Source organism: Tyto alba, unplaced genomic scaffold (genome assembly GCF_018691265.1).
Source record: "Tyto alba isolate M040663 unplaced genomic scaffold, T.alba_DEE_v4.0 Super-Scaffold_28, whole genome shotgun sequence".
Taxonomy (NCBI): Eukaryota; Metazoa; Chordata; class Aves; order Strigiformes; family Tytonidae; genus Tyto; species Tyto alba.
In genome coordinates, this window is record NW_024881302.1 from 16,718,564 (window position 1) to 16,743,723 (window position 25,160).

The 25,160-nt window shown below is 49.5% G+C and overlaps 2 protein-coding genes across 6 annotated transcripts; one reads left to right on the forward strand and one right to left on the reverse strand.

Moving 5' to 3' along the window:
* Positions 1 to 96: 96 nt before the first annotated feature.
* LUC7L (LUC7 like) lies at positions 97 to 20,397 on the reverse strand. Of its 5 annotated transcripts, none has more exons than XM_042798284.1 (11): positions 20,236 to 20,397; positions 19,492 to 19,562; positions 18,288 to 18,382; positions 13,178 to 13,276; positions 12,357 to 12,467; positions 11,536 to 11,679; positions 10,913 to 11,089; positions 9,964 to 10,052; positions 5,415 to 5,444; positions 4,307 to 4,471; positions 97 to 1,781 (listed from the first exon to the last, which is right to left on the reverse strand). In XM_042798284.1, the coding sequence occupies exons 4-11, from the start codon at positions 13,271 to 13,273 to the stop codon at positions 1,640 to 1,642; spliced, it is 954 nt and encodes a 317-aa protein (XP_042654218.1). In that variant the 5' UTR covers positions 13,274 to 13,276; positions 18,288 to 18,382; positions 19,492 to 19,562; positions 20,236 to 20,397; the 3' UTR covers positions 97 to 1,639. The 5 variants fall into 5 exon arrangements, with proteins under 5 accessions (XP_042654218.1, XP_032854198.1, XP_042654216.1 ...); XM_032998307.2 differs by lacking the exon at positions 20,236 to 20,397 and adding an exon at positions 19,110 to 19,193 and having other exon boundaries at positions 19,492 to 19,945; XM_042798283.1 differs by lacking the exon at positions 19,492 to 19,562 and adding an exon at positions 3,177 to 3,238 and having other exon boundaries at positions 1,580 to 1,781.
* A 1,764-nt stretch (positions 20,398 to 22,161) lies between these two features.
* Positions 22,162 to 24,404, forward strand: PERCC1 (proline and glutamate rich with coiled coil 1). The gene is made up of 2 exons (XM_032998301.2): positions 22,162 to 22,263; positions 23,658 to 24,404. The coding sequence occupies exons 1-2, from the start codon at positions 22,238 to 22,240 to the stop codon at positions 24,379 to 24,381; spliced, it is 750 nt and encodes a 249-aa protein (XP_032854192.2). The 5' UTR covers positions 22,162 to 22,237; the 3' UTR covers positions 24,382 to 24,404.
* Positions 24,405 to 25,160: the final 756 nt, after the last annotated feature.

Genomic DNA, 25,160 nt, shown 5'->3' on the forward strand with positions numbered 1-25,160 from the left:
TGTGGCGCGGGGGGGGGCGCCCGGTGCGTCACCTCTCCCGGGAATGGCGGCGGCGCGGGCGGCGAAACCCGCAAGAACCAGTCCGGGCAGCACGGGGAGCCACAAACACAGATCTTTAATGCGATCAGACCGCGAGAGAACAGCACAGTCACGTACAGGCATCCCGAGAGCGCGCCCGCCGCCCCCGCTCTCCCCTCACCCGACACGGAGGTTACAAAAACAATACGTGAAACCGCGGAATTAGTTGTAAAAACGGACAGGGAAAGGTGGGGTGTGGGGGGGTCGCATGCACTAAGGACTAACACCGAGGGAGCGCCGGGGCGGCCGCCGGGACACTGAAACCGTTAAGCAGCTTATCGGAGCCTCGAAGGGGTAAAACACCCGCCGGGCCCTCCCGGCCTTCAACAGCATTTACAGACACTTCCCTGCGCCCGCCGCCTGGAAACATTAGGGGTGAGCTGTCTTTAATTAAAGATACGTGCCTCACCGAGCTAACGAGCAGCGGCCGGGCCCGGGCCCGTGCCCCACCAGCGCGCAGCTCGGCGGGCAGCAAGTGCTTTACTCACACAACTCTCACAAAATACCAATCCTCAGGGTCTCGCCTGCGGCTGGCACAGCAAGGCGGCCTTCCTCCCCTAGTGTAAAATAAACCTAGTTACAAATAAGCTAGTTACAATATGCAAATTCCTCCCACACGTGTTAGGACACCGCCGGTGTCCTGCTCCCAGGAGAAGCGGTACACGTCGACACGGGGGGGACTCCTCTCCTTGCCCTGCCCCTGGATTTCGCTCCATCCCGAGTCACCTCTGCCCCTCGGCCACGTTCTGCCTGACTGGCCTTGAGAAACGTACACCAACGCTTTTTGTGCGAGTCAGGAAAAACTCCACGGAGGAAGCTCTGACTCTGGAGCCCACAGTAAATGGGCAGGCTAGCTGTGGCTGTACTCCGCTATAGAAGAAATCAGCCAGATTTTCCACTATTTTGTTTACAGCCGGTATCTGATCTGTAAAGGTACTAAACCCAGGCTCGAGTCCATCTTAGGAATGTGCTCCAGCCAATTTGGTCATCCTCACAAAGATGAACAGCTTTCAAAATAGGCAGATCAGGGCCAAATTCTGTCTGTCTTGACTTAGCTGGAATAATGAGGCAACTCTCAAATGCCAGAGACATAAAAATGAAGTGGCTAAGCGCTAAAAGGAAAAAAAAAATTCTTAATTTTTTTTAACATATATAAACAGAAGGAAAAAGTAATTAAGTGAGAACCAGTGCTACTGGTGCGCTCACAAAGGGTCAGGTAGATCTTCTGGAAAGGGCTGAAGCGTTACAAACGTCATGGCAGCTCAGGTCTCCAACCCCAGCCCTGCCAGACTGCTGCGTTCGCTGGGTCAGGACAAACACAGTGTGTCAACCACTGGCCTGAATTGAGAACGATCCATTCAGATTTATTTATTCCTACTAAAACAAAATCCTGTTAAACAGTACGTAACTCTGTGTCTCTACAAACTCACAGCTATCTGCCAAACAATAAAAATTCCAAACTACAAAAGATGAGTTGTATTCAGTAAATATAAATGGGAAATTTAGGCTTTGTGTAGAATGTTTATCAGACTATTTACAGTGCAACACAGATCATTTGAGTTCAGATCTCGCCAGCTTCTCTCTCTTCTGATCTCTTGGAACGAGATTTGCCATTTGTGCTCTCGTGCCGCCTCTCAGAAGAGCTCTTCTCTTTTCTCTCTCTGTCTCGTGACTTTTCTCTTGAAGATCGATCTCTAGAAGATCTGAAGTACAAAGTAAACCATCGCTATAAGCTTCACAACTAAAAAAAGGTTCAAATATGCACAAAATGACATCATCTTTCCCTAAGAGGGCTGTGGCATAACAATAACACTAGTTGCTTACAGAAATGTGTCTAGGCACTGTGATGTCGGGAGTGGTGTCCCCCCAAGAGAGCAAATCTGGGCCCTCGCTGAGATTTATGTAAGAGAACACCAGTTATGCAGCGCTGAGTGCACGGCGCAGCCTTTGTTACTCTCTCCTTTAGAGTGATTCTTTCAAACTCTTGCCACAGGGGCTCTCTGAGGTCTCCCCTGGGCCCCTTATTAGTTTACTGGGCCATACTAAAGTGCCTGCAATTTCTTCCTCGCCTGTCACTCAGCTGTTTGTGTCTTCTGGAACGGTTTTTCGCTATGCTCTAAGCTAGTGGCTTTCTGCTCAACTGCTTTAAATACCAACTGTATTCTTTGGACTCCAACGCTTGCTCAGCCCTGGGCTTTTTACTTTGCATCCTGACAAGCGTTGTCCTTGGCAGCATCCTGGGTTCAAAGTCAGGATGATACAGATTTATATTCACAGCCCACAACACAGGCAAATCTTTCCACAGCCTGCCCAAACGACAGCTAGAGATTTTTAGCAGTGCTTCACTGTTATCGGCCCACACAGAATTAAGCAGAAGGCTTCACTTTGGGTTCAATCTGAAAAGGCTGTTCTCCTGTATGACTCATGCCAGCTTATCGACTAGCAGCCTTCCAAAGGTGCTGATCCTGAATGAGCTCCAGCAGCCCTTCAGAACTAGGCAGAGGCTTTCACAGACCGCACAGAGCCAGCCATTTTACTCCAGGACTCAGTACACAGGTTCTTCTTTACAGCTGCAAGAGGAAGACCTGGCAGGTACCTCAGAGTTTCCAGCTTTCATTCATGTTGATTGTAAGGTTTGGAAATACCGCACCATTGATACATTAAAACCTTACAGCCCCTCTGTATCACATAGGCCATTTCGTTTTAATTGAATTGTGTCATTTAAGCAGAAGGCAACATGAGTCTGATGAGATTAACTTTTACTGTTCCCAAAATAATGCCTGCTGCCCGCAGTCCTCCTACCCCAAGACCTCCAGATCCTGGAACAGGCTCTCCATTTTCTTCTACAAGTGAGACCTCAGACCAGCAGAACCTGAATGCAGGTTTCATTAATTCTCAAGATGAAAACAGAAGCTACGCTCTTTCAGGAAACAGCATTTTTCTGTTTGTTGTCTTGTTTTTTGATTTACTTTCTTAAACTGATCCTGGTCTCTCCCCAGTTCTCAGTAATTTTGTAAAAGTATGTCAGCCAGCCAATCCCCCTACAATCTCGATGGGCTGAATTAAATGTGTTCAAGGTTTTCGAAGTAATCCCTTACCTGCTCTTTAGTAATAGTTATTACAGGGTCTTCCTCACTTCCTAATTGTCCAAACTTCTTTTCTTTATTTTTCATGTTCAAGACAGATTTAAAAAAGGACTTTAGTATCTCAGCCATTGGAGAATCAACAGTATTTACATCCCCCCTCAATTATTAACAGACTTATTTCTTTAAACCATTATTTCCCTCCCCTTTATCAGGAATCTTTAAAACCTGTTCTTACCCCTTTAGCTAAAGTGACACAAGACACATAACTAGGTTTGTTTCTAGAATTGTACTCGAGTGCTGGTGCCCAATCAGGTGAGGCAATGCTAAAGAACTCTCCTAGGAGGAGCGTTAAAAAAAAGTCAGATCTATCTTCAGCAAGCACCCAGTGATAGACTTATTCCTGGGCTTAGAAGCACTATAAGGAAACACAATGATTCCTTTCCATTTTTCCTAATACTCCTACATATGCTGGCTTCATCCTTCCTCCAATGCAGTGGGTGTTTTGCTGCGTTTCAGAAGAGCCTTAAAGCCCTTCCTCAGACTATAGCACTTCTCCTCAGCAACAGGAGAATGATATACTCCTCCTGGCTGCCTTTTCCCCTCCCTCAGTGCAGATTCCTAAAAAAATGTGTCTCTCTCGACCAGCCTTTTTACACTAAATAGAAGACCTCCCCCAGATCCCAAATCATACACTTCCTTCCCCATGCCAGCACTGAGAGAAAGAAGCTGGGAAGCAGAGGGTAACCATACAAATATAACATAAAAACTGCCTCTCAGTTACTTCAGCTAACTGAGCCTCCACAGGCCTGTAAAAGCCAAGCAGGCCTTGTGCTGCTTCTCATACAAGAAAACCAGCAATTTCTCAAGGCTCAGTACTGCAAATCAGGGAACTAGTTCTATCTCCTAGACTCTCCTCTCAAGCTGGGATCTCATTGTACAGTTACTGCCTTATTGCTCTCACATGAGGCCAATTTATGAATGGCCCCTGGGAAATCCTGCTTTGGCCCAGGAGCTGGTAAAGGACACTGCAACTGCTAACTTGAGAAACCGGTCATACTTCTGCTCGCTCTGAGCGAGTGGGGAGGCTCACTGTGACGCCAAGGACTCCCCTTTCCAGAAGCACTCATGTCAGGAATACATACTTGTGTTTTGAACTCCTGTCTCTGGACCCCCGTCGGTGACCTCTGCTGTGGCTGCGGGAACGGCTCCGGTGGCGTCTGTGTCGGTCTCGGGACCGGGAGCGAGACTTCCGCCGTTCACGGGAAGCCGATCTCGAGCGTCTTCGCCTCCTATCCCGAGACCGTGATCTGAGGAGGACACAGATTGCCTCAGACTGAGGAGTCAGTCCAGCACATCGGATCTGTACACCCGAGCCCACCTCTCGGACATTCCCAAGTAACAAATACCCAGAGCATCAGCACTCACCCCCCGCCAGCCGCATCCCTGCCAACACAGAAGGTCACAGGGTGGGCATCTCCCTCCTGAGCCTCATGCTACCAACAAAACGCCAGTGGGTAAATCTGAGTTGCTGGGAAGCTTATATAAAAAGCTCCCACCACTAACATAAGCATGTGCCAGTGCCCAGAGCAGAGCTTACCAACTGTGCCTCACTCAAAGTGAGGCCTGTGTAAGTAGAAGAGAGGCCAAAGTGGCATGTGAAATTACCATAAATGTATGGCAGTTTGCCAAAGAGAGTCTCCCTTGTGAAAGTACTGTACTTTAGAAGCAGATTTGTTTCAATCTGCTCTAAAAATAAAACAAAGGATGTCAATGTTTATGGAAAACAGTAGAGAGGAAGATATCCAGGTATGTGACCACTGAGAGAAGGCTGTCATGCCACAAAGGCAAGCTTCTTCATAGGGATGTGGCAGCTTTAATCTTGAATCTTTGTATTTTTACATCTGAGGTATTATATACGTAACAAATATATTTCAGACATTAAAACTACAGAAATATATTAAATATTTATTGAAAAAGGCATCAAACACCTTATTGGACTCATATTCTGGAGCACCCAGCCCCCTCTGTCCTGACTGGGCTAGCCAGTATCTGCTTTACAGCTCAAGGGGTGACATTAAGTTGCACAGGCCCACTGAGGTGCCCGAGCAGTAGTTCCCATTTCTTTCAGAGAGCAAAACAGAGACTGGGGCACTGAGTGAACTCCATTTGTGAAGCCCAGGAAAAACCTCAGCAGCTAGACAGAAACACAAATACGCATTTAGGAGAACTGTAGGAAAACTGCACACTCACCTTCGACGATCTCTATTTCTTGATCCAGACCTAGAAAGGAGAGTTAAGCAAGAGAAGTTATGACACAGTCAGTGGGTTTTCAATAGAACAATGTATTGACCCTGGCAGCTCTTCTCAGGAACACAATACCCCAAGTAACATGTCAGTTAAAAAAAAGCTTGCCATAAAACCATTAAACCATCTAATTATCTTCAATTTGGGGGGTGGGGGGAATGAGAATTTCTCAAAAACTGAAGACCTTTCTAGAAACACTAGTTTCTACATGCAGAGCTTCTTGTCAGAACAAAAGAGGTCTACAAGCCAATTCATCCTGTTAATAAAACACCACAACGAATCTTTCCAACTCTGAGTTTGTTGTGCATACACTTTACCCTCTGCAGTCTAACATCAACTAGATCAACTCTAACGTTTTCAAGAAAAAGCACCACTCTCCAGTCAGAAAGGTACCTGACAGCTTTCTGATTTCAGTTGCTTTGGGGTAGTTGCATATTAAAAAGGTTTAAATAAAGAGAAAATGCAGGATTTTCTTACTCATATTTATTTAACAAACATTAGACAGAAGTTTGTCTGAATCTTTTTTGTTTTATTTATTTGGGAAAGATGAGCTAGAAAAAGAGGGGACACAGACACAAGGGAAGACCTATTACTGAAAACTAACTGAGATACACAGAAAATCCTTCATCTCAGACTTAGGAAGCAACTTGAGAACTATCACCCAAGCCTCACTATTCTCAGATTCCCACGGCTTCAGAGCTCATGTATGGCACTCTAACCTTAACACTGTAAGCATTAGCTTTTGACAGTCTGTAAATAACAATGTCACTATTCTTTCAACTTCTGAAGCGCCATTACTCAGAACCACTTAAAATACCACTCCACATGAAAGATACGCCCTCCCTCTTTCTCTACAGCCACATTTCAGAGCCAGCCTACACCAAAACTTCACACACTGTCTGAACCGTCTCTTTTTGCTTTAACTGAGAAGCAGTCAAGTCTCCTTGTTTAGTGACTTAGAGACTCACTCTTGTAACTGCTCCCATCTCCCCACTGCATAAAGACTCAGAGGGCATGTTCCAGTTACACAGCCACAGAGCTGTTTTGGCACTGTAACAGGACATGCAGCTGAAAGTTACACACAGACAAAATTTAAAAAAAGCAATAAACATCGATTTTAATAATATCATTTAAAACCATACCTGGATAAGACAAGATTAAGAGAATCAATTTGCACTGACATTCCTTCACAATGAAATGGGATTGTTCAATCACGATAGGAAGAAAAAAATAATCCCTCAAAATTTAGAAAAGAATTAAGGCAGGACTGTAAACAAGGTGAAGCTGAAACTTGGGAGTCAGGCAAATAAACCATGTGCTGAGGCAACACACAAGACACCCAGATAAAGAAAAAGCTGATAAACCAGGAGAGCAAGGCAATAACCACACACCTCCTTTTTCATTTAACAGAACCTGACAGAGCAGCAGGACCTCCTGTGGATGCCTGGCAGGAAGCTGAATTTTTTTTGGTGGTTGTAATTACTCCAAGTTCTTAATGTTCTTTTCCTTTTGACCACTTTATTCTGAATCACCAGTGCACACATCCACACAAAGGCATTCCACATCCCCTGAAAAAACCTGGCTGCCCCTCCATGCCTATGATCTGAGCAGGAGTTCACACAATAAACTCCCAATTATCACTCCCTAGTGCTAAATTTCAGAATTCAGGAAGCATCAAACAAAACAGCACTTTCCTTACTAGCCTGAACCCCTATACAGCAGGAGACAGTAGAAGACTGGTGTCCAGAGAAATGAGAGGCTGAGCATATTTATTATTTTTTCCCTCGTCTTTTTTGTCCCTGCATCACAGAGGCTATGTGCTAAGTTTCATAACCTGTGTTTTGTCTAACTTATTACAAAGGAAATCCATTTGGCAACTCCACCTAGACTTGTTTGTCGGTGTACTCTAGAAGCAAGTACCGAGGTCTGCACTTCCAAGCACACCACCACAGAATTTCAATCTTAAGAGATCACTGGGCAGCCAGCAGTCACCAACTACACCAAATACAGGACTTGTGTGTGTTTACCATTAGAGGTGACAACTCAGATGACTCATTCCTATGTGGAAATCACAGTTTAGTTGAGAAATTAATAAAATATGAGAGAGCTAGAGTTTCACAAGTGAATCTACGGCTTTTCATAGTACATCACAGTGCCTGTAAGAGACTTCTCAAAGTGAAGTGGTACTCTTTCTCTTACTGAATAACACCGTGAAGATGCTTCATATGAAGATATAACAAGAGTCATGAAAGAAACCTGTTTTCTGAGGTTCCTTAAAGTATCAAGCTCCGGTTAGGAGAGTCAGTCTGAAAGGCAGCAGAAGTCACTGATTAGTTTTTGAAGGAAAAATGTCCCTGTAAACATGGTGCTACACAGCTCCCAGTGGTAAAGGTACTGAGAAATCAAGAAATCTGGGCTCTAGTCCCAGTTCTGACACTGGGTGTCCACTGGGAAAACTATTTTCCTTCTTTGGGTCAAGTTCTCATTTTGGAGAGGCAAATAATTTGACCTCCTCTGTACAGCAGTCCTAGTTCCTTCATTACATGTTTTCCTTCAGTATCTGAACAGAGGAGCATACAGATGCCTCCACACAGAGCAAGAGCAAAGGCTAGCCACAGTCTCTAAGTAGTGCCACATATGGAAACAGCAAGAACTCAGACTTTAGGCCAACTCAACACAGCTCTTAAATCCTTCATATTTAAGGCATTAAATAAACATTCAAAAGTGGTCTTCAAACCCCCTCATCACATGCATCCATAGATGGGCTACCTGCAAACACAAGAGGCTCCTTAACTCTCACAAACTGAGGGTTTGTTTTGGTTTTCGTTTTGTTGTTTTTTAAAAAAACAAACACAAACACAAAACCAGATACGCCACAGAAGGAAGAAGGCCAGAGTTCTGGGGAGATGCAGATCAACTAAGAGATCCAGAGGACTCTTCCTGAAGGCAACTCTGTTGAGCAACTTTCACACAGAAACGACCTCCAGGAAAAAGAGGCACCATGGAAACAGACACACTGACTCTAGGTTAGATATGGTCCTACTGCAGGTCAGAAAGAACCTGCCATGAAGCAGCTGCAAGGGAAGACACTTCCCGTTTCACTTCCATCTCTCTGTCCATTGCAACAACACACATCAGTCCCTTTCAACTAACTCCTGTATTCATTAGCCAGTTCTAGATTCTGCAGCTCCCAAATATAACAGCATTATTGACAATCTCACATGGACGCCAGAAAGTTGTGAGGCTCTACATGAAGTGCTGCAGTTCAGGAGAAAGATGCAGCATGAACTGGTATTTCATATGACACCAGGCAATCCACAAGGAGAGAGAACCCACATAAAACACCCTAACTGGAGAATGCATAACAATTTGGGGGTTACATCTTCACAATACACCAAAATCACAAAGCCACAGACCACAGAAAACCAAGCTGCTTTGATTCTGGTAGCTCTTTGCTAGCATTTCCAGCAATATATACCCAGAAGCCAGCACCATCTTAGAGCATACTGGAGTTATGTATCTCATATGCCTCAGACATGGATGGCTGAAACTCACTCTTCAGCTAACACCGAGGGTCAAAAAGAGCTCTCCACAGGCAGCAAAGTTGGTTTTTTTGATGCAAGAAGAGGAGAAACACGTGAGGTAACTGGGGAGCTGCTGTGACAATGAGAACAGCATTCCTGCTCAGCCACTTCCTCTGCCTAACCACTGCAAATAACCACTCTCTCCACACCAAGCTATTTAACTGAGCTGTTTACACACAAGGTGCCTGTTCAGTTCAAGCACAGAAGAAAGAGTTTTTCCAGTTCAGCTGGCAAGATGCAGAAGAGCTTGTCCTGAGAATACCAGCGTTGCAGCCACTCCCACTGCTCAAGGATTATAGACATATGAGCAGAAGGTGACACATATGGCCACAGCCACCAGAAGCAGCCACTCCTTGGGATCCCTCAGATCCTCTAGGAAGTGTTTTCCAAAGCTGTGACAAAAGCACTTCACTGTTACTGTAGGAAAGTTTCTGGGCAAGACAGAGAGCCCAGCATCTGGCTCACGGAGACCAGGTCTATTCTGTTGTCACTTCCTAGCCTAGAAGTGGAGGGCTGTCCAGGGAATTTTTGCCTGACTAGAGCCTTTTGAGCAGACCTAGCCCTCACTCATCTTAAACTTTGCACTCAGATGCACTGGATGAGGGTATTTTATCCAGATTCAGATTCCCAGAGACAGGAACTAGACCAGTATAAGCCTGAAGACTACAGGGAGCTCACATCTTTCAGATACACAATGGAGGTTAAAACAATACACGTACAATCACTCTAAGGTGGGTGTTCTGTGCATTTGTTTTCATCTTTAACTGAATGCCAAGGTGCTTACACAGCATCTGGAGCATGTCCCACAACTGCTCAAGCAGCAGACACTGCTTTTTCTGCAATGCTCAGATACAAGAAATCAAGACTATTTCCAAATCAACTGCACAAACCAGTTACCAGCTTCCACTTACCGTCTGCCCATTCTCTCCTCTCGTTCTCTCTCCTCTCTCCGCCTCAAACGATCCTGGTTTCTCTTCTCTTGCTTTTCTGCCACTGTTTTCTAGAAAAAAGTCCACACCATATTTCAGCCATACAGTAACAGGTCAGAGAGATCTGCAGGGAGACTATTCTGATAGTAAGACAAAGGTAGTGAGACAAAGAACTGTTTCACTGCATTTTATGTGCTAGTTGAGATCTCTATCAAGGTTCTCATTTTCCTCACAACTTCACTAACATACATCAGTGCAAGAAATGCTGCTCCCTACTCTGCTTTGAGTGCCTGTGCTCCAAGAGACAAGCCCCTAAGCTTTGAGGCAAGGGACCGTCTCACCGTGAGTGTACACAACACACAATGAAACAGTGCCCTGGCCTTGTGCCAATGATCAGTCGAGGCACTGACCTCACCACACTGCCTCTGAGGAGTAAGGCACAGGAATCACAACTCTTACTCGAGCAAGATAAAGGTCTCTGTTGGCAAGCAAGGCCAGTACTGCAACTCCACTACAAACCATTTCAGAAAACTTCTAATCCCTTCAGCTACTGAAGGCCTTTTTCACTGACAACACTATGTGAAACTTCAGTTCAAACACTTTGTTAGAAGGCCTCAAAGTCAAAAAACCCAGAGACACAAATTGCAGCCATATCAATGAGAAAAATACAGGCAATTGTACCAGTGCTCTAAGGAATAAATGATGGCAGTGGTCTGGTTTGACTCGTTTTGAGGGTACATATTTGATTACCCAGAAATTACAGAACAGAACCCAAGATGAGGCTAAGCAGACCTCCATTTGAAGTTTCAGGGATTATACAGTCAGAAATTTCTGGACTTTTACAGGCACTCTGCAAAAAATTCTGTACTAATTTCATAAAAGTGTTGCACGTCTTCAAAACTACAAGAAGGTTTAAAGCAGAGAGGATTACCCTCAGCTGATCCAGTTTCTCACGAATCTGAATGAAACCCAAGTGTAATTTGCCTCCAAAGTGGTCAGCAAGACGCCGGTCGTTGTCATGGAGACCCAGATATGCTGAACAGACTTCACACACACGCAGCTTCTGCTGCTGGAAACTGGATGCAGGCATTGAATTTCGGTATTCTTCCTAAAGGGAGGCAAAAAAAACCACGCAAAAGTCAGGGAACCATTATACAGTCACAACCCTCCAGGGAAACCCCTGCAAAGAATTGCACTGCTGCTTTCAAGAATCAAAACCCCCACCTTCAATATAAAGGAGGTGCTATACAAAACTCTGTGAGTACAGCTAACATGACAGGCTATCCCTGCAAGTGACTAGTGATCAAATATTTTTGAGGATGAATCCCTCCCCACCCCAGCCCCAGTCAGCTCTCTTCACTAGATAAAAGTTTTGAAAAAGCTTTTCTTCATCTACCCCACTACACTGCCAACACTGCCTGCTGGCACATGGCTGAAACTGAAAAAGGAGGTGCTGGCAACATCAGAAAATAGGTAGGACCCACCCAGCTATTTGTCATGTACTCAGCCTAGTCCAGGCCACTATTACAATTCCCAGGAGAACCAATGCCATACCTCTGCCTCTTTCTTTTTCGCCCGGACTTTCTCCACTTCCATCAGGATCTTTTGAGACTCATCAACATTTCCTTCAGCTCCCAGCTGTTCAGCTTTAGCTAGGAGTTTTCCAATGTCTTCATTCAGCTCATGTACTTTCTCTGCCTAAAGAGAATAATGTATTTTTAATAAGACAAAAAACTTGCTAGAGCTTGCACGATGACTTTTCCTTTTTCTCTATATTGTTTAATAAATGCAGTTGTTGGAAGATGACCATAAATCTCCAAAAGTCAAAGTAGCCCCATCAAAAAAGGGATTAGTGGTACAAGTACAGGCAATGCAGTCACAGACACGTAGCAAAGAGAGAAACTGGACATGGAGAGGACACCATCAGTTTTTTGCTGCAAACAGTGGCACATTTCTGGGTTGTGGGACAGGACAGTCTGCAAAACCAGTTTCAGAAATGCTTTGTATTGTCCCAGTAAAGCAAGTTCCCAAAGAGGAAACTCTATGAGCATTTAACTAAGTGAAAAGACAACAATCATGAGATGGATTTACTATTCTAAGCCATTACATTAACACTGAATAGTGTGTGGAGGATCCAATATACTTTATTGCCAAGCTAAAGCAACCTATTTTAGAGTTCATGTGTTATGGTACCGTGGCTCTCTGAATTGTTAAGTTTGTCACAAGAACAGCCAGCGCAGCATTTGATGAGGATAGCTGGAATCCACAAAGCCTTTGTGGAGCTTAATTTCCCAGTATCAATGGTGTCAGAGGCAACAGAGCACCAGTGCTCTCACACAGACTCGCGAAACAAACATTTAATGAGAGGACAATACCTTTGCAGACACTTCAGCACTGATCTCTTCCTGTGTCTCAGCCAGGCGTTTCTTGGCCAGTTCTGTTCTCCTATCACACTCTGCGATGAAGGATTCCAGGTGATCCATTGCCTGCACGTTCAGACAAAGAATTGTGAATAAAGGTGCTTTCCGTGCCAGATCTAGCGTTGACAGCCAACAGCTAGACGGTGCAATGCCTGTATAATGCACAACCAACATCAAGAACAGATGCCTTGAGGAAAAAACATGACACTTCAGAAAACGTAAAATTAGATCCCTGCCCTTAAGTCTGTCATCCACCTGGACCCTGACACAGTTCCTTTACTCTGACATGTAACAGGATGCTGACATGAAGACTGCTTTGCACTGGAACTTTCAACACATAAGCAACAGATGCAAAGACAAAAGCACTGGAATTGCATGAAAAGGGAAGACAGAGTCATTCTTTCAGTTTATTTGATCCATTATAGAAAGATAAATTTGGCAAAAGTGAAACCACAGAGCAGGTGGCTTTTAATGTCATATCTCCTTCTGGGACAGGCCACCAGGTTACAATGCCCTGGTACAGAGCAGCAGATGTGGGATGCAGAGAATGCCAGAGGAGCCTCCCAGCTAGCCAGACTAATGGGATTGCAAGGGCCATAATTACTTTTACAATTTGAAGTCAGCAATCAAGCTGGCATTCGGGAAGGGGCTGCACATTCTTGTCAGATAACACATCAAGTAACAGGGCTAGCTGAAATGCCCACTGAGTTCTATTGTTCAGCCAAGTAACTTTGAGGCAGTTTCCACAAAAGTAACTAGAATTTCTCCATACTCACATCCAGCTCAAAAAACAGATCTCTCTCTTTACTTGCAATCTCATAGTCTGCTCGCAGTGCCAAGTCATGGATCTTTGTACATTCTCCCAGGTCCATTCGCTGTTGAAAAGAAAAAGGAAAATCAATATAAGAATCCTCCATTATGTCAACAAGCAGCAGATACTTAACTCTTGCTAACTCTATCATATCAAAATACAGCCTCTTTAGGAAGAAGAGCTTCCTCTTAACCTGTCAGTAACAGAACTAGCCAGAAGGACAACATGCTTGCTAGAAACCATCTTTTAGATCTTCCTGAAACAACATTAAAACACCCCAAATGGTTTAAGTCCAGTCCTACTCCTGCTCTAGGTCACAGCACAGACTTAGAAACTGCTGGGAGGGAGCTGGGAAGGCACAGCACACTGCAGCAGCAACTCCTTTAACGGGCACTAACTCCAAATGCCTCCTACTGTAGAGATAAAGCACAGCAAAACACACAGCTTTGTACACCATTTAAAGCTATCTGGAAAAGCGTATCTGTGTCACAATGAGCCCTAGTAACACAGTGAAAGATACCAAATCATAGAACCCAGGCAGAACGCTTCCTATCAAGAACAAGTGGGCTTCAGGGAATAAGGGCTATGGCCAGTAGAAAAGCACAAACCCACGCTCAACAACAACAGACTCCTAATTCTACAGCCGGTCCCTTCTCACATTCAGCTGCAGCCTGGAATTTTAAAAACCTGCCTAGCCAAGCTAATTCCTACATATAAGCCCATCTAATGAGAGACTTCTTGAGAGCACCTCCCTTCCCAGAAAGCTCTGACGTGCAAGCTGCCCTTCACTCCCATTGCAGTCGATGCAATTTAATTTTTTTATTTTTTTTTCCCCAATCTAGTAGTTAACCGCCACATGAACCAAAGTCAATTATGCTCTCAAAACACAGAAACAGCATTTCAACTTTATTAATATGTAACAGAGAATATTCCTCTTATTCTTAAAACAGAAAAAGGCTTTGACATTTTGAAAACCAAGCTAATAAAAAGCCTAAATGTGAGCCTCATTACAAATGGAGGGGCATATGTCATCATCAGCCATCCTCTTCTCTCCCGTCACCACCAGTCCCAAGGAGCCCAAACCTGAACACAGCACAATAGATGTCAACTCACTGACCTGCAGAAAAATCTAAATACAGCGAAATCTGGATCAAGACAGAAACATTGTGGAACATCCCAAACTGGGGGTGCCAGGGACACCTATGTGAAACACTGCACTTGGACAGCAGCAATGGAAATGTTTAGAATGAACCAAAGCAACTAAAACAAGCTCCACCAGGTAATGCTCTGGGTTTCAGCAGTTACCTGTGTTACTAGCTTTTCTTTTTTGAACAAAGAAAACAATTCCAGATGATTTGCCACTATTTAGTCTTTCTCATTTTGCTCAGATTTACCAGAAACAGGAGGCCACAGGCAGCAGGCTACAGAAACAGACACTGTGTCCAGGAACAGTCCTGCTGAGCTCTCTTAATGGTAGAAATCTAATGCCTACAAAAAAAAGCGTTCAGTACTTTCAGAGCTTAATCATGTTCATCTTCAGGCAAGCCTTTTCAAAGAATGCTAGTGAGCTACTGTTAGTTTACCAGAAAAATAACTTTCCATGATGTGACTTAAATCTTTTATTCTTATGGTTATTCTGCTGCGATCCCTTTCCAGTATGGGGAGAAAATAGCAATATTGTAAGTGATTGTCACAGATCGTAAGTATTCTTATCTGAACTGTTCTTGCAAGCTGTGCCATTAGCTCAACTTCAGAGAAGGGGCTCCAACCCACAACACTTCAGAAGAGCCAACAGTGTGCTCCATATTCCTCTCCCTGTTTGTTAAAAGGCAACAAAATCCCTCAACGTCTTCCTCTGGGGGAATCAACATTCAGGTCTCACCAGCATACAAACCTCAAGTCTTCCTCCATGTCCTTGGAGACCATCTAGGTGCATGGAGATTTTCACAGGCATTGCTCACTTCAGGTAAGATCACTAGCCCTTCTATCTCAAAGAAACCTCTTGTCCCAGGGAGGCCTGTCATCAAATACTCACCTTTTCCAGCAGTGTCATGACTTGCTCCAGTCAATACCCCTGGCTAGTTTATAATACAGGTATTTGAGACAGGTAACCAGCAGAGCCCGAGGGAAGATTTAAACCCCTATATACACAAAGACTCAGTATGTTTAGATGCTACTGAATTACTCCTGGTCACATTTGCTGAACAATCCACATTTTGAGGTACCTCTTATGATCCCCACTAAACTGCTACCTCACTAGAAAGTCTATTTCCACGAGGAAGGCTCTTTAATAGTAGTCAGAGCTGCAGAGTTTTGCCCAAGTGAAAAAAGAAAGCACAGACCCCCACAAAACAATTCTGCAACCTACATATTTCAGCTCAACTCCTACCTCCCAGTGGGGGACACAATAAATTCCCTGAATGTAATTTCCAAGCTATGTTCCACCTGTGCAGCTTTCAGACTCATCTGTCCACTTATTAGTGGAGCTAAAATTCAGGAGGATTACCAGCTGATGCCATCTCTGAATGTGCTGCAGTACTTCCACTGACAGAAATATGCTCACCATTAGCTGCAGAGCTAACTCTGTGCAGGCCACTAACAATCTAGATGACAAGACCCCTGACAACAGCACATGAGCACACTAAACTAACTTGTGTTCTCCCAGAATTTTCTTCTTTCCCATGGAGAGGAAAAATAGAACCATTGTAGCTTATTTAGTGACAAGTTTATGGAGCCAAAGACTCTTATGACCAGGAACACTGGCACACATAAACAAAGCAAACATCAACATGTCTTCTGCAACTTTTCAGTACTATTCCAGAGATTTACATACAGTCTAGACTCCTCCTTTTACTGTGAACCTGAAGGTCAGTGAATGGGACTCCATCACGTTTCACCGAGCACAGCTACCCAAAGCATGTGGCTTCCTGCTTGTCTCCAATCAGCCTCCCACTAAGGAATATCTGCACACATGAAGGATGCAGCAATAACAATGCCTTCAGGGGGAGGATGCAACATAACCAGCACCAGAAGGCTTGGTGCATCCGTTGGAAGTTTCCAAAAAGATCCAAGGTCCTGATTTCTGCAGTAATACACATCTAGAGATGGATGCTACCCCATCCAGCTGCAGCTGATTCACCCACACAACTCTACCCTTAACAGAGCACTGTAAGGTGCCAGTAAACCTGACTGAGATCATGAGGAAAGCCTGCACATTCCAGTTAAGTTTCAGTCTCTGCTGGTAGTGCTGACAGCTGAAATGTTGTTCCCATTCCAGACATCACATGTGCTTTCACCACAGATCTGTGGCACCAATACTGTTTCTTGCCACCAAGAAGCTGCTGACAGTAGTCTAGAGAGCTTCACAGCCACTTAAAGGCCACCACAAGATCATCCGAGTGATCCATAAGGTCCCCTTCACAGAAACAGTCTTCCCTCCTGCTCACATGCTAGACTTCTGAGCATAAGTTTCACAGCAAGAGGGATGAGACAACTCACTGCAGACAAGTAGCATCAGAAGCAAGAGAAAGAGATTTCTCAACATGTTTCTCTGCCCCAGGAGATGCCCAGCACACCTGAACACCTTAAACCTTCTCTGTGCTTTGGCACTAGCTCCAACAGTCACACACAGCACTTAATTCAACCTCTTCAACTCACCGGTTACCTTCTCCCTGGAAACATGCCAGAAGAGGCAGAAGGCAGACCGCATCTTCAAAACACCATTTGGGCCCCAAAAAACTGTTGTAGAATCTCATGTCAAAAAATATACCCTAACCACAATGACCTGCATGAAGGTTGGAGGTAGGCAGAAGGTGATTTAAGCAGCTTTAAAATTCTGAAACGGAAGTGAGGTGATACGGAAGCTGATGGAGCAATCGCCAGAAAATCCATCTGAGCTTCAAATTCAAAAAAACAAATACAAAGATACAGAGAGGGTGGTATTCAACTCTTCCAACCTTATTCTGCAACAGCAGCCATTGAGAAGCTAAAGTTTGAACGCTCAGAGCCAAGGCAGCTTCTGCTAAAGCTCTTTCTACTAGTGCTGTCAGAGTCTTGCTACCGCAGTGTCACGAACAGAGGGCGGAGTGCCCACCCTCCCCTTCGCTGGTGTCAAACCCAGCTCCTGAAATGACAGCAGGAAGGGCTATAAATAACGACAATATCTTTAAATAATCTGGTTAAGTGGATGGACAACATGAATCGCCACAGTATTTAGCATCAAACAGCAAGGGTAGAAATTGATTTCAAACTTCCCTATTCATCTCCATGTTGCAATTCAGTAATACAGCAACAATTACAAAAGACATGCACTGTTGTTTTTTTTTTTTTTTTGAAGGTCAGACTGCATCTTTTACCTGGGCATCTACATTAAATACTTACTTTGCTAGATCTCACTGTTAAAAGCTTATGTCACCTTTCACTCTCAGAAAGAGCATCTGAGCCAAACCTTTGAAAATTGGCCAGCTCTGTCCCCAGAGGGCAGCAGTGAAGGAGCCGACCCAACTGTCTGAAACCAGTCAGGCAGAGTGACACACCGCTCACACCAACCAACTCTAAAGACAAAGTCGGCCTGAGCTGTAACCTGCCATTAGCATGCCAACCAGTAACGATGAAAAAGCTGCCATTCCATCAGGAGAATGTCACACAGGTTCAGAGAAGAGACTAAAAAACTCTGAGGAGTAAAGATTATCAAAGCTGATAAGAAAAAACTCGCTAACCTGAAGATGCAACAGTGAACTGTTGCACCCAGGACAGCAGGCTAATTACGATCTTGCGATCTCCACAGGCCAAATTTTGGGCCCTAACCATCTCAAACAGACAAAAGATAAATAATCCTGCAACTTCAGGCGGGATTGTGAGAGGAAAAAAATACACATTTCAAGCGAATCCTGAGGGCTCCTGACTTCAAAGGTTCCATACACGAGTCACAGAAACCAAAATTTAAAGTGTGACTGCTCCCTGGGCACAGCAAGGCTGATCTCTCCTAGAAGTTACCTACGGTGCACAGATGAGCCCTGAAGAGCTGTATCAACGTCTGCCTCACCAGAATTCCTGAATACAGAGGATATACTTACTGTTCCGGCCAGGATATCATGAGGACAGCAATCCAGAAGGTGGCTCTTGCACACACGATCGTCTGTAAACTTCACCCTTTGTCTGGTTTCATCTCCTGAAATTCATTTGTGGTTTTAAATAAGGAGACATTAGAATACCGATAAGAGAACAAAGATGTCGGTATGATCATTTCGTCTCAATATGCAGATTAAAATACTTGGTGTTCCTGATCCCCAAAATTACGTGAAAACAGCTTAGAGCGTAACAGGATATTCTGGAACACTTATAATTGGCAACGAACAATATTTTAGCATTTACTCATCCAGTACACCATGTTAAACACAGTGTTGGCGAGCCAAGTAACGTCCAAGGCCTGTCATCCATATAAAGAGACAGCACAGCCAGAAGAGAAAAAAGGAGACAGACAGCCTGGCTCGCAGCCAAAACCTTTTATTCTTCAACGCCCCCCCCCCTCTTTTTTACTGAGGAAGGGGCAGGAGGCACCAAAACCCACGCTATCAGAGGGCCATGAATCACAAAACAGGGCTGTGCTGGACAGTTTTTATAGGCGATTGCTATTTGCTCATCTGATAATTAAGATATCGGTCCATTTGGTTTGAAAATCAAATATGCAGTGTGCTTTCCAAGGCCGTGCAAAGACGAATCTTGTTGGTCTTGGCCTGGAACACGAAGCGTGGTTCCCACCCACTTCCCACCCTCAGAAGACATTTTACACTCAGGAGCCACTTAAACAAGACAATATCAGAAAAGCAAAAAAATAAAAAATAAAAAAAGAAACAAAGTTAGTCAATACACACTGCGAGCTCCAACATATACTATACCCATCTGCATTCTTCAAGACCTCAGCTGCAGAATTTTATGCCCACTGTTGAAAAGTTTTAAAGGAAAAGTTTTCTTGCCCACACCTGCAGTAAGGAAGTCAGGGGAATGATACATAAAAGTAAAGGCAAAGTGGTAATGGTATGTGACAATTTTAAAGCTCATCTGTGTATATGACACAGGTATGTGTAATACTAAAGTATGAATATAGTTTAGGATTCGCAAGCATCCAGGAATAATGTTGTGTCTACTGAAAATTGTTGTTTTGTTTTTTATTTTAATTTTTTTTTTCTTTCTAAGCTACACTTTTAAAATTACTTGTGAAAAAAAAGCAAACACTTTTTTTTTTTGTTATAACAGCTTTAAAAATTGGTTGTGACTCACGGCTCGATGAACATGAGGCTTTTCTGCAACTCCCTTGCAGATTGATGTAGGCAGGCAAAGATACACTGAACCTTTATAAATAAAATAGAGGGGCCACAATTGTTCAGTTTGTATGAAATAAAAATATGGGAAGCAATTCAACAGCAACTCAATACACAAAGAAAGAAAAGCACTTATTCACTTACGAAACAAAGTGCAAAGTACCTGAACAGCCCTACTAACGTGCCAAAGGGAATTTAAGTACTCGGCAAGTCGCAGGAGGGAGATACAAACCACAGCGGGAACATATTTTGCACAGGCTGTCCCGCTTCTTTTCTTGGACAACAACTACAGCGGCCGGCGGCTGCGGGCACACCTACCTACATGCCTCTGGACGCACGGCGTGGCCTGGGCACGGAGCGTTCCCTAAAACCTCCGCGGCAGCCGGGGCCCGGAGCGGCGGGCTCTCCCCGGGGCCGGGCCGCGCCGGGCGCTTTCTAGGGCCGGGGCGGCGGCGGGCCCCTCCGCCGGGCGGGCCTATCGCTACCGGGCTGCCCGGGCCGGGCTCGCCAGGCCGCCCCGAGGCGCGGGCCAGGCCGCGGCGGGGCGCGCCAGGGCTCCGGCTCTTGGCCCGCCGCGTCCCCTGGCGCGGGCGGAGGCCGATCGCGCCGCAGGTCCGGAGCGGCGGCGGCGGCCGGGCCCCGCGCGGCTGAGGCGGCCGCCAGGCCGCGGCGTTTCCTGCAGGCCCCGCCCGCCCCTACTCACCGTCCCGGGCCGTGCCCATGAGCTGATCCAGCAGGGCCCGCATCTGGGCCTGGGCCGACATGGCGAGCGCGGGGCCGAGCCGCGGGGCGCGGCGGGCAGGCGGCTACGGCCTGGGCCTGGGCGGCGGCGGCGACAACGGCAACGGCGGCCTCAGCGGCGGCGGCGGCGGCAGCGCGCGGCGGGGGCTGGGCGGAAGCGGCCCCTCCTGCCGCCGCGCGGCATGCCGGGACGGGTAGTCCGCCGGCGGGGCGGGGCTGGCGGGGGCGGGGACGGGGGAGCGGGGGGGCCGGGACCGGGACCGGGTGCCGCTCCGCCCCCCCGCCCGCCGGTGTGCGCCGTGTGTGCCTCGGCGGGACGGCCCGTTAGCGGCGGCGGCGGGGGGACGGGCTGCGGGCGCCCGCAGGCCGGCTCCTGGCTGGGCCCGCTGCCGCGGGCACGGGCCCCACCAGCCCGTGCTGCCCCCGCCACCCAGCCCCGGGGCTGACCGGGGATGGGACCAGTAACCGGGCTGCAGCGGCTGCTGAGCTGTGCCGAGCCATGCTGACCCATACTAAGCGACGCCGGGCCACGCCGGGCCATGCCAGGCTGTGCCGTGCCGAGCGGTGCCGGGTGGGTGACGGCGAGCGACATCAGGGATCAAGCAGACTGTGGTTTATCGAGCTCCCCCCCCGCCATGTTTGCCCAAGGGTGGCTGCTGCTCCCACCCCGGCGTTGCCAGTGTTTTGGGGAAGGGGAAGGGAATGTGGGGCTGGTGCCCAGCTCTGCCAGCCCGGGGAGGGGGGTGGGTGACAGCCGTGCCCAGGCTGGCACTCTCCTCACCGGGGCTGCACCGTGCCAGGGGCTGGGGACCCCACCTCAGCGCCGGGGGGACAGCCTGGCGTAGGGTGCTCAGGGCAGGGTGGCTTGGAGGGCTCCGAGGGACCCCAACGACCAGAGTCCCACCCCCTGGATGTCCCCAGCACGGGTGGTGACGGGGTCCCGGGTGCTGTCAGCCCCAGCCATCTGTGTCCCCTGGCTGTGCTCTGTGCCATCCCGGATGGCCCCACAGGCACGTCCCACTGCCAAAGTGGCACCTTGGGACCCGAGCTGCTCGCTGTCACCACGGTTCTCAGTCCCTCACGCGCCACGTGGGCCAGCACAGCCACAGGCCATAGCGGAGTCGCGGGGCACCCCAGCACCCCACCCACGGTGACAAGGCGGCCATCCCAGGTGCTGTCCCCGCCGTGGGGCTGGCCAAGCTGCTCTCCACACAGCATGTCCCCATCTCTGCACCCACAGGCACTGCCTGGCCCGAGCCACAGGCTCCGGGCACACAGCCCCACCGCTCCCCAGGGAGCACAGCACCCTGAAGTGCCTCTCCCACCAGCTGTGCCGTCAGAACCCGTGTCCTGTCACCTCAAAATGTTCCAAACCCCATCCTGGGGCTGGTCAGGGAGCCCCGCACCCGCCTCAGGGTGGGACGAGACTGGAGATGGGGGGTCTGGACCTGCATGGGGGCTGCACAGCACCTGGGGGACCCCACAGAGAGGCTTTGCCTGCTGCAGCCGCAGTGTCAGCGCCTGTTTGCAGAGGCATCGCTCGATACGCAGAATGTTCTTCAGAAGATCCCTACTCCAGGAGTCAAAATAGCATGAAATTTAATTTTACGCCTATTTGACAAAGCTTGATTTCGCCTCCAATCAGCGGGGAGATAAGAGCCCTTGGCACAAGTGTGCGGGCAGTTTGGCAGCTGGGGCTGCCGATTTAATAGGTGAATTTACAGGAACAACACTTGAAAATCCCCTGGCTAGTGAACCATTAAGGTGAGCCCTACCTTCCGTCCTCGCGTCCCTCCCCGCAGCGCTCTCCCGTTGCTGGGTGCTAAAGCAAACCCCAGCTCTGTTTACCGAGTCTACTATTACAATACAGCTACCAAATATTTGCCAGCCGTCAGCTCGCTGCTCCGCTATAAATACTTCAGGCCCAGGTGGAGGGACGGGAAGGGGGAGCGGCGCGGGAGCCTATGCATGGCCGGGCGGCAGCACCAAGGTGAGTGCCGAGCCGCGGCCCCGGGCGATGCCCTCCTGCACCCGGGTGTTCATCTGGCTGAGGGTGACAGCGGGGCTTGCTCGCCGGGGTGGCCCCGCTCCCCTCTCCCCGCAGCCCGGAGGTGCACGGAGCCTCGGGAGGCTGAGCCCCCCACCGCCCGCCCCAGGGCAGCGCGGAGGCAGGGCCAGGGTGTCCTGCGGTGGGGACGGCACAAAGAGGGACGTATGGTGACCCCAGAGATGGCAACGGTGCTGCCTCAGACTGAGCACGGGGCCCAGCGCTGCGCTTGGCGTGGCAGGAGCTGGCCTTGTCCCTCAGGATTTGTCCCCTGCCCCAAGAGCCTCTCGGGGCCGGGGCGATGGCAGTCCCAGGCACGTGGCCAGGGATGCCCTGCAACGAGGCAAGGCTGGGGACCCTGGGGCACAGGTAGCACTGACTACAGAGGGACCTCATCCAGCCCAGCGAGACCCAGCTGTGGCAGTGCAGGGAGGTGGCCAGCTTCATCCCACCACCCACGGGGCCATTGTGTGGGCAGGGGATGGGGCTCAGCCCAGGGTGGCAGGGGTGGCTCAGCCCAGGGTGGCAGGGTGTTCAGCTCAGGGCAGGGCGCTCAGTCCAGGGTGACAGGGTGGGTGCTGAGCCCCATTCACCTCCATGAGCAGCCCCGGGGTGAAGGGGAACATCCCGCTGCCCCACAGCTCTGGGGGATGTCCCTGCTGCCCCGTGATTCATGGCTCAGGGGTAGGTCCCCACTGCCCTACATCCCATGACTTGCTGGGGACATCCCTGCTGCCCCACGTCCCATGGATCAATGGGGACATCCCTGCTGCCCCACATCTCATGGATCAGTGAGGACATCCCTGCTGCCCCAACATGCCATGACTGGGGGATGTTTCCATTGTCTCACATCCCATGGATTCAGGTGGACACCCTCGATGTCCCGCATCCCATAGCTCGGTGGGGACATCCCTGCTGTCCCATGTGCCATGGCTTGATGGGGATGTCCCTGTTGCATGTTGTCCCAGGGTTCAGTTAGGACATCCCCACTGCCCCATGTCCCATGACTCGGGGGGTATGTCCCCACTGCCCCATATTCCATGTCTTGGTGGGGACATCCCTGCTGTTTGATGTCCCAGGGCTCAGTGGGGTTGTCCCTGAGGCCCCGTGTCCCATAACGAAGGGGGAACATCTCCACTGCTCTGTATCCCATGGCTTGGTGGGGACATCCCCACTGCCTCACATCCCATGGCTCATGGGGGACGTCCCCGCTGCCCTGCAGCCCCACCCTGGCCACGGTCCCCCTGCCACCTCAGCGCCAAGTGCCACTGCAGGGCGGCAGGTTGGGGAGGGTGCTGGGGTGCGTGCCACCCTCACCCCGCTGTCCCTGCCCGCAGGGTGAGTCCGGGCCCCGCTGACATGGCTGCAGGTGTCATCCGGCCCCTGGCCGAGCTGCGGCTGCCCTCTCCCTTCCCACATGGCCTGCTGCTGCCCATACACCCTGAGCCCAACTTCCCCGACCTCTCCGAGGAGGAGGAGGAGGAAGAGGAGGAGGAGGAGGAAGATGAAGAGGAGGCAGCAGAGGAGAGCGTGAGGCCAGAACTGGCTGTCCCCAGCACTGCCGAGACCACCCTGCGGCTCCTCAAGTTTTCGGAGTTTATCAGCTACGACATCCAGCGCTACTTCGGGCGCCGGGGCCGGGAGGAGGCTGCTGGCGTGCCTGAGGACTGCAGCTCACCCCGGCGCACCGAGACCCAGCCCGAAGCCACAGCACCGCGGGGCAGCCCCGGGGCCGTGCACAGGCTGGGGCCGCTGGCTGAGCTCTTCGAGTACGGCGTGCACCGGTGCCTGCCACCCCGGGCGGCCGGCGGCAAGACACAGCGGCTGGAGAAGAAATACGGCCACATCACCCCCATGCACCGGAGGAAGCTGCCGCCCTCCTTCTGGAAGGAGCCAGGTCCCGGCCCCGCCGGCCTCCTCCACGCCGGCACTCCCGACTTCAGCGACCTCCTGGCCAACTGGACGGTGGAGCCGGGGCCGGAGCTGCCGGGCACCGGGCAGGAGCTGCCGCCTGAGCCGGGCCACCCGGGGCTGGAGGCTGAGCCCTTCGCTGGGCTGTGACCCCACCATGGCCCCGGAGGCCCCTGGCCCCACCACGTGCCACCCGGTTAAAGATAAACCCGGCAGCCCCAGCGCCGGGGCACCGGGTCAGAGCCGGCGACGGGACGAGTGAATAAATGACTCCTGCCAGGCACCAGCACGTGTGGTGTCCTTTGCCACCCGCCACCACCATGTCCCTGCTGACAAAGGGCTGCTGCTTTGGGGGGCTGTCGGCTGCCCCGGCAGCAGGAAGAGGAGGGAAACGCGGTGCCGGCAGGAGCCAGCAGCCCGTGTTTACTCTGCGGCCCAACTTGGTGGATCCCATCCCCTTATCTCGGCCGCGCCAGGGCAAAGGGCGACGTGGGGCCTCATAAAGCACCCGACTGCCATCACCCAGCAGGGACCAGTCACGGTCCTGGGGAACCTGCTGCACCCCGGCAGCGCTGAGGGACCGGACCCACAGGGGAGCCCAGGATCATCCTGCGGCGCTGGGCGGGCACCCGGCCCTTCCCCACAGCCCCCCTGCCTCGGGCTGTTACCAGGGCCCAGCCGCCGCGTTCTCGGCTCTGTGGCGGCTCTTTGTTGGCCTTGAAAGGGAAAAGCACCCAGGAAGGGGCAGCTGCTCCCTACCTTGAGCACTCCAACCCTTCCTGGGGGCTAAGGAAGGTGGGGGGAGGTCCTCGCCTTCCCCCCTGCCCCGTGCGGCCCCCCCAGCATGTAGCCCCAGGGCTTGTCCCCTCCCAGCACCAGCAGTGGGGATGGGGCTCAGCTCAGCCCGGGGAGGGGGGGGACACTGACAG

Coding starts and splice junctions, on each gene's coding strand:
- LUC7L (XM_042798282.1), bottom strand. CDS start 20,296: ATGTCGGCCCAGGCCCAGATGCGGGCCCTGCTGGATCAGCTCATGGGC. Junction 5,445..9,963: donor GAGGAGAGAATGGGCAGACG/GTAAGTGGAAGC, acceptor TCTCCTTTCTAG/GTCTGGATCAAGAAATAGAG. Junction 1,782..4,306: donor GACAGGAGTTCAAAACACAA/GTATGTATTCCT, acceptor TTTGTACTTCAG/ATCTTCTAGAGATCGATCTT.
- PERCC1 (XM_032998301.2), top strand. CDS start 22,238: ATGCATGGCCGGGCGGCAGCACCAAG. Junction 22,264..23,657: donor GGCCGGGCGGCAGCACCAAG/GTGAGTGCCGAG, acceptor CCCTGCCCGCAG/GGTGAGTCCGGGCCCCGCTG.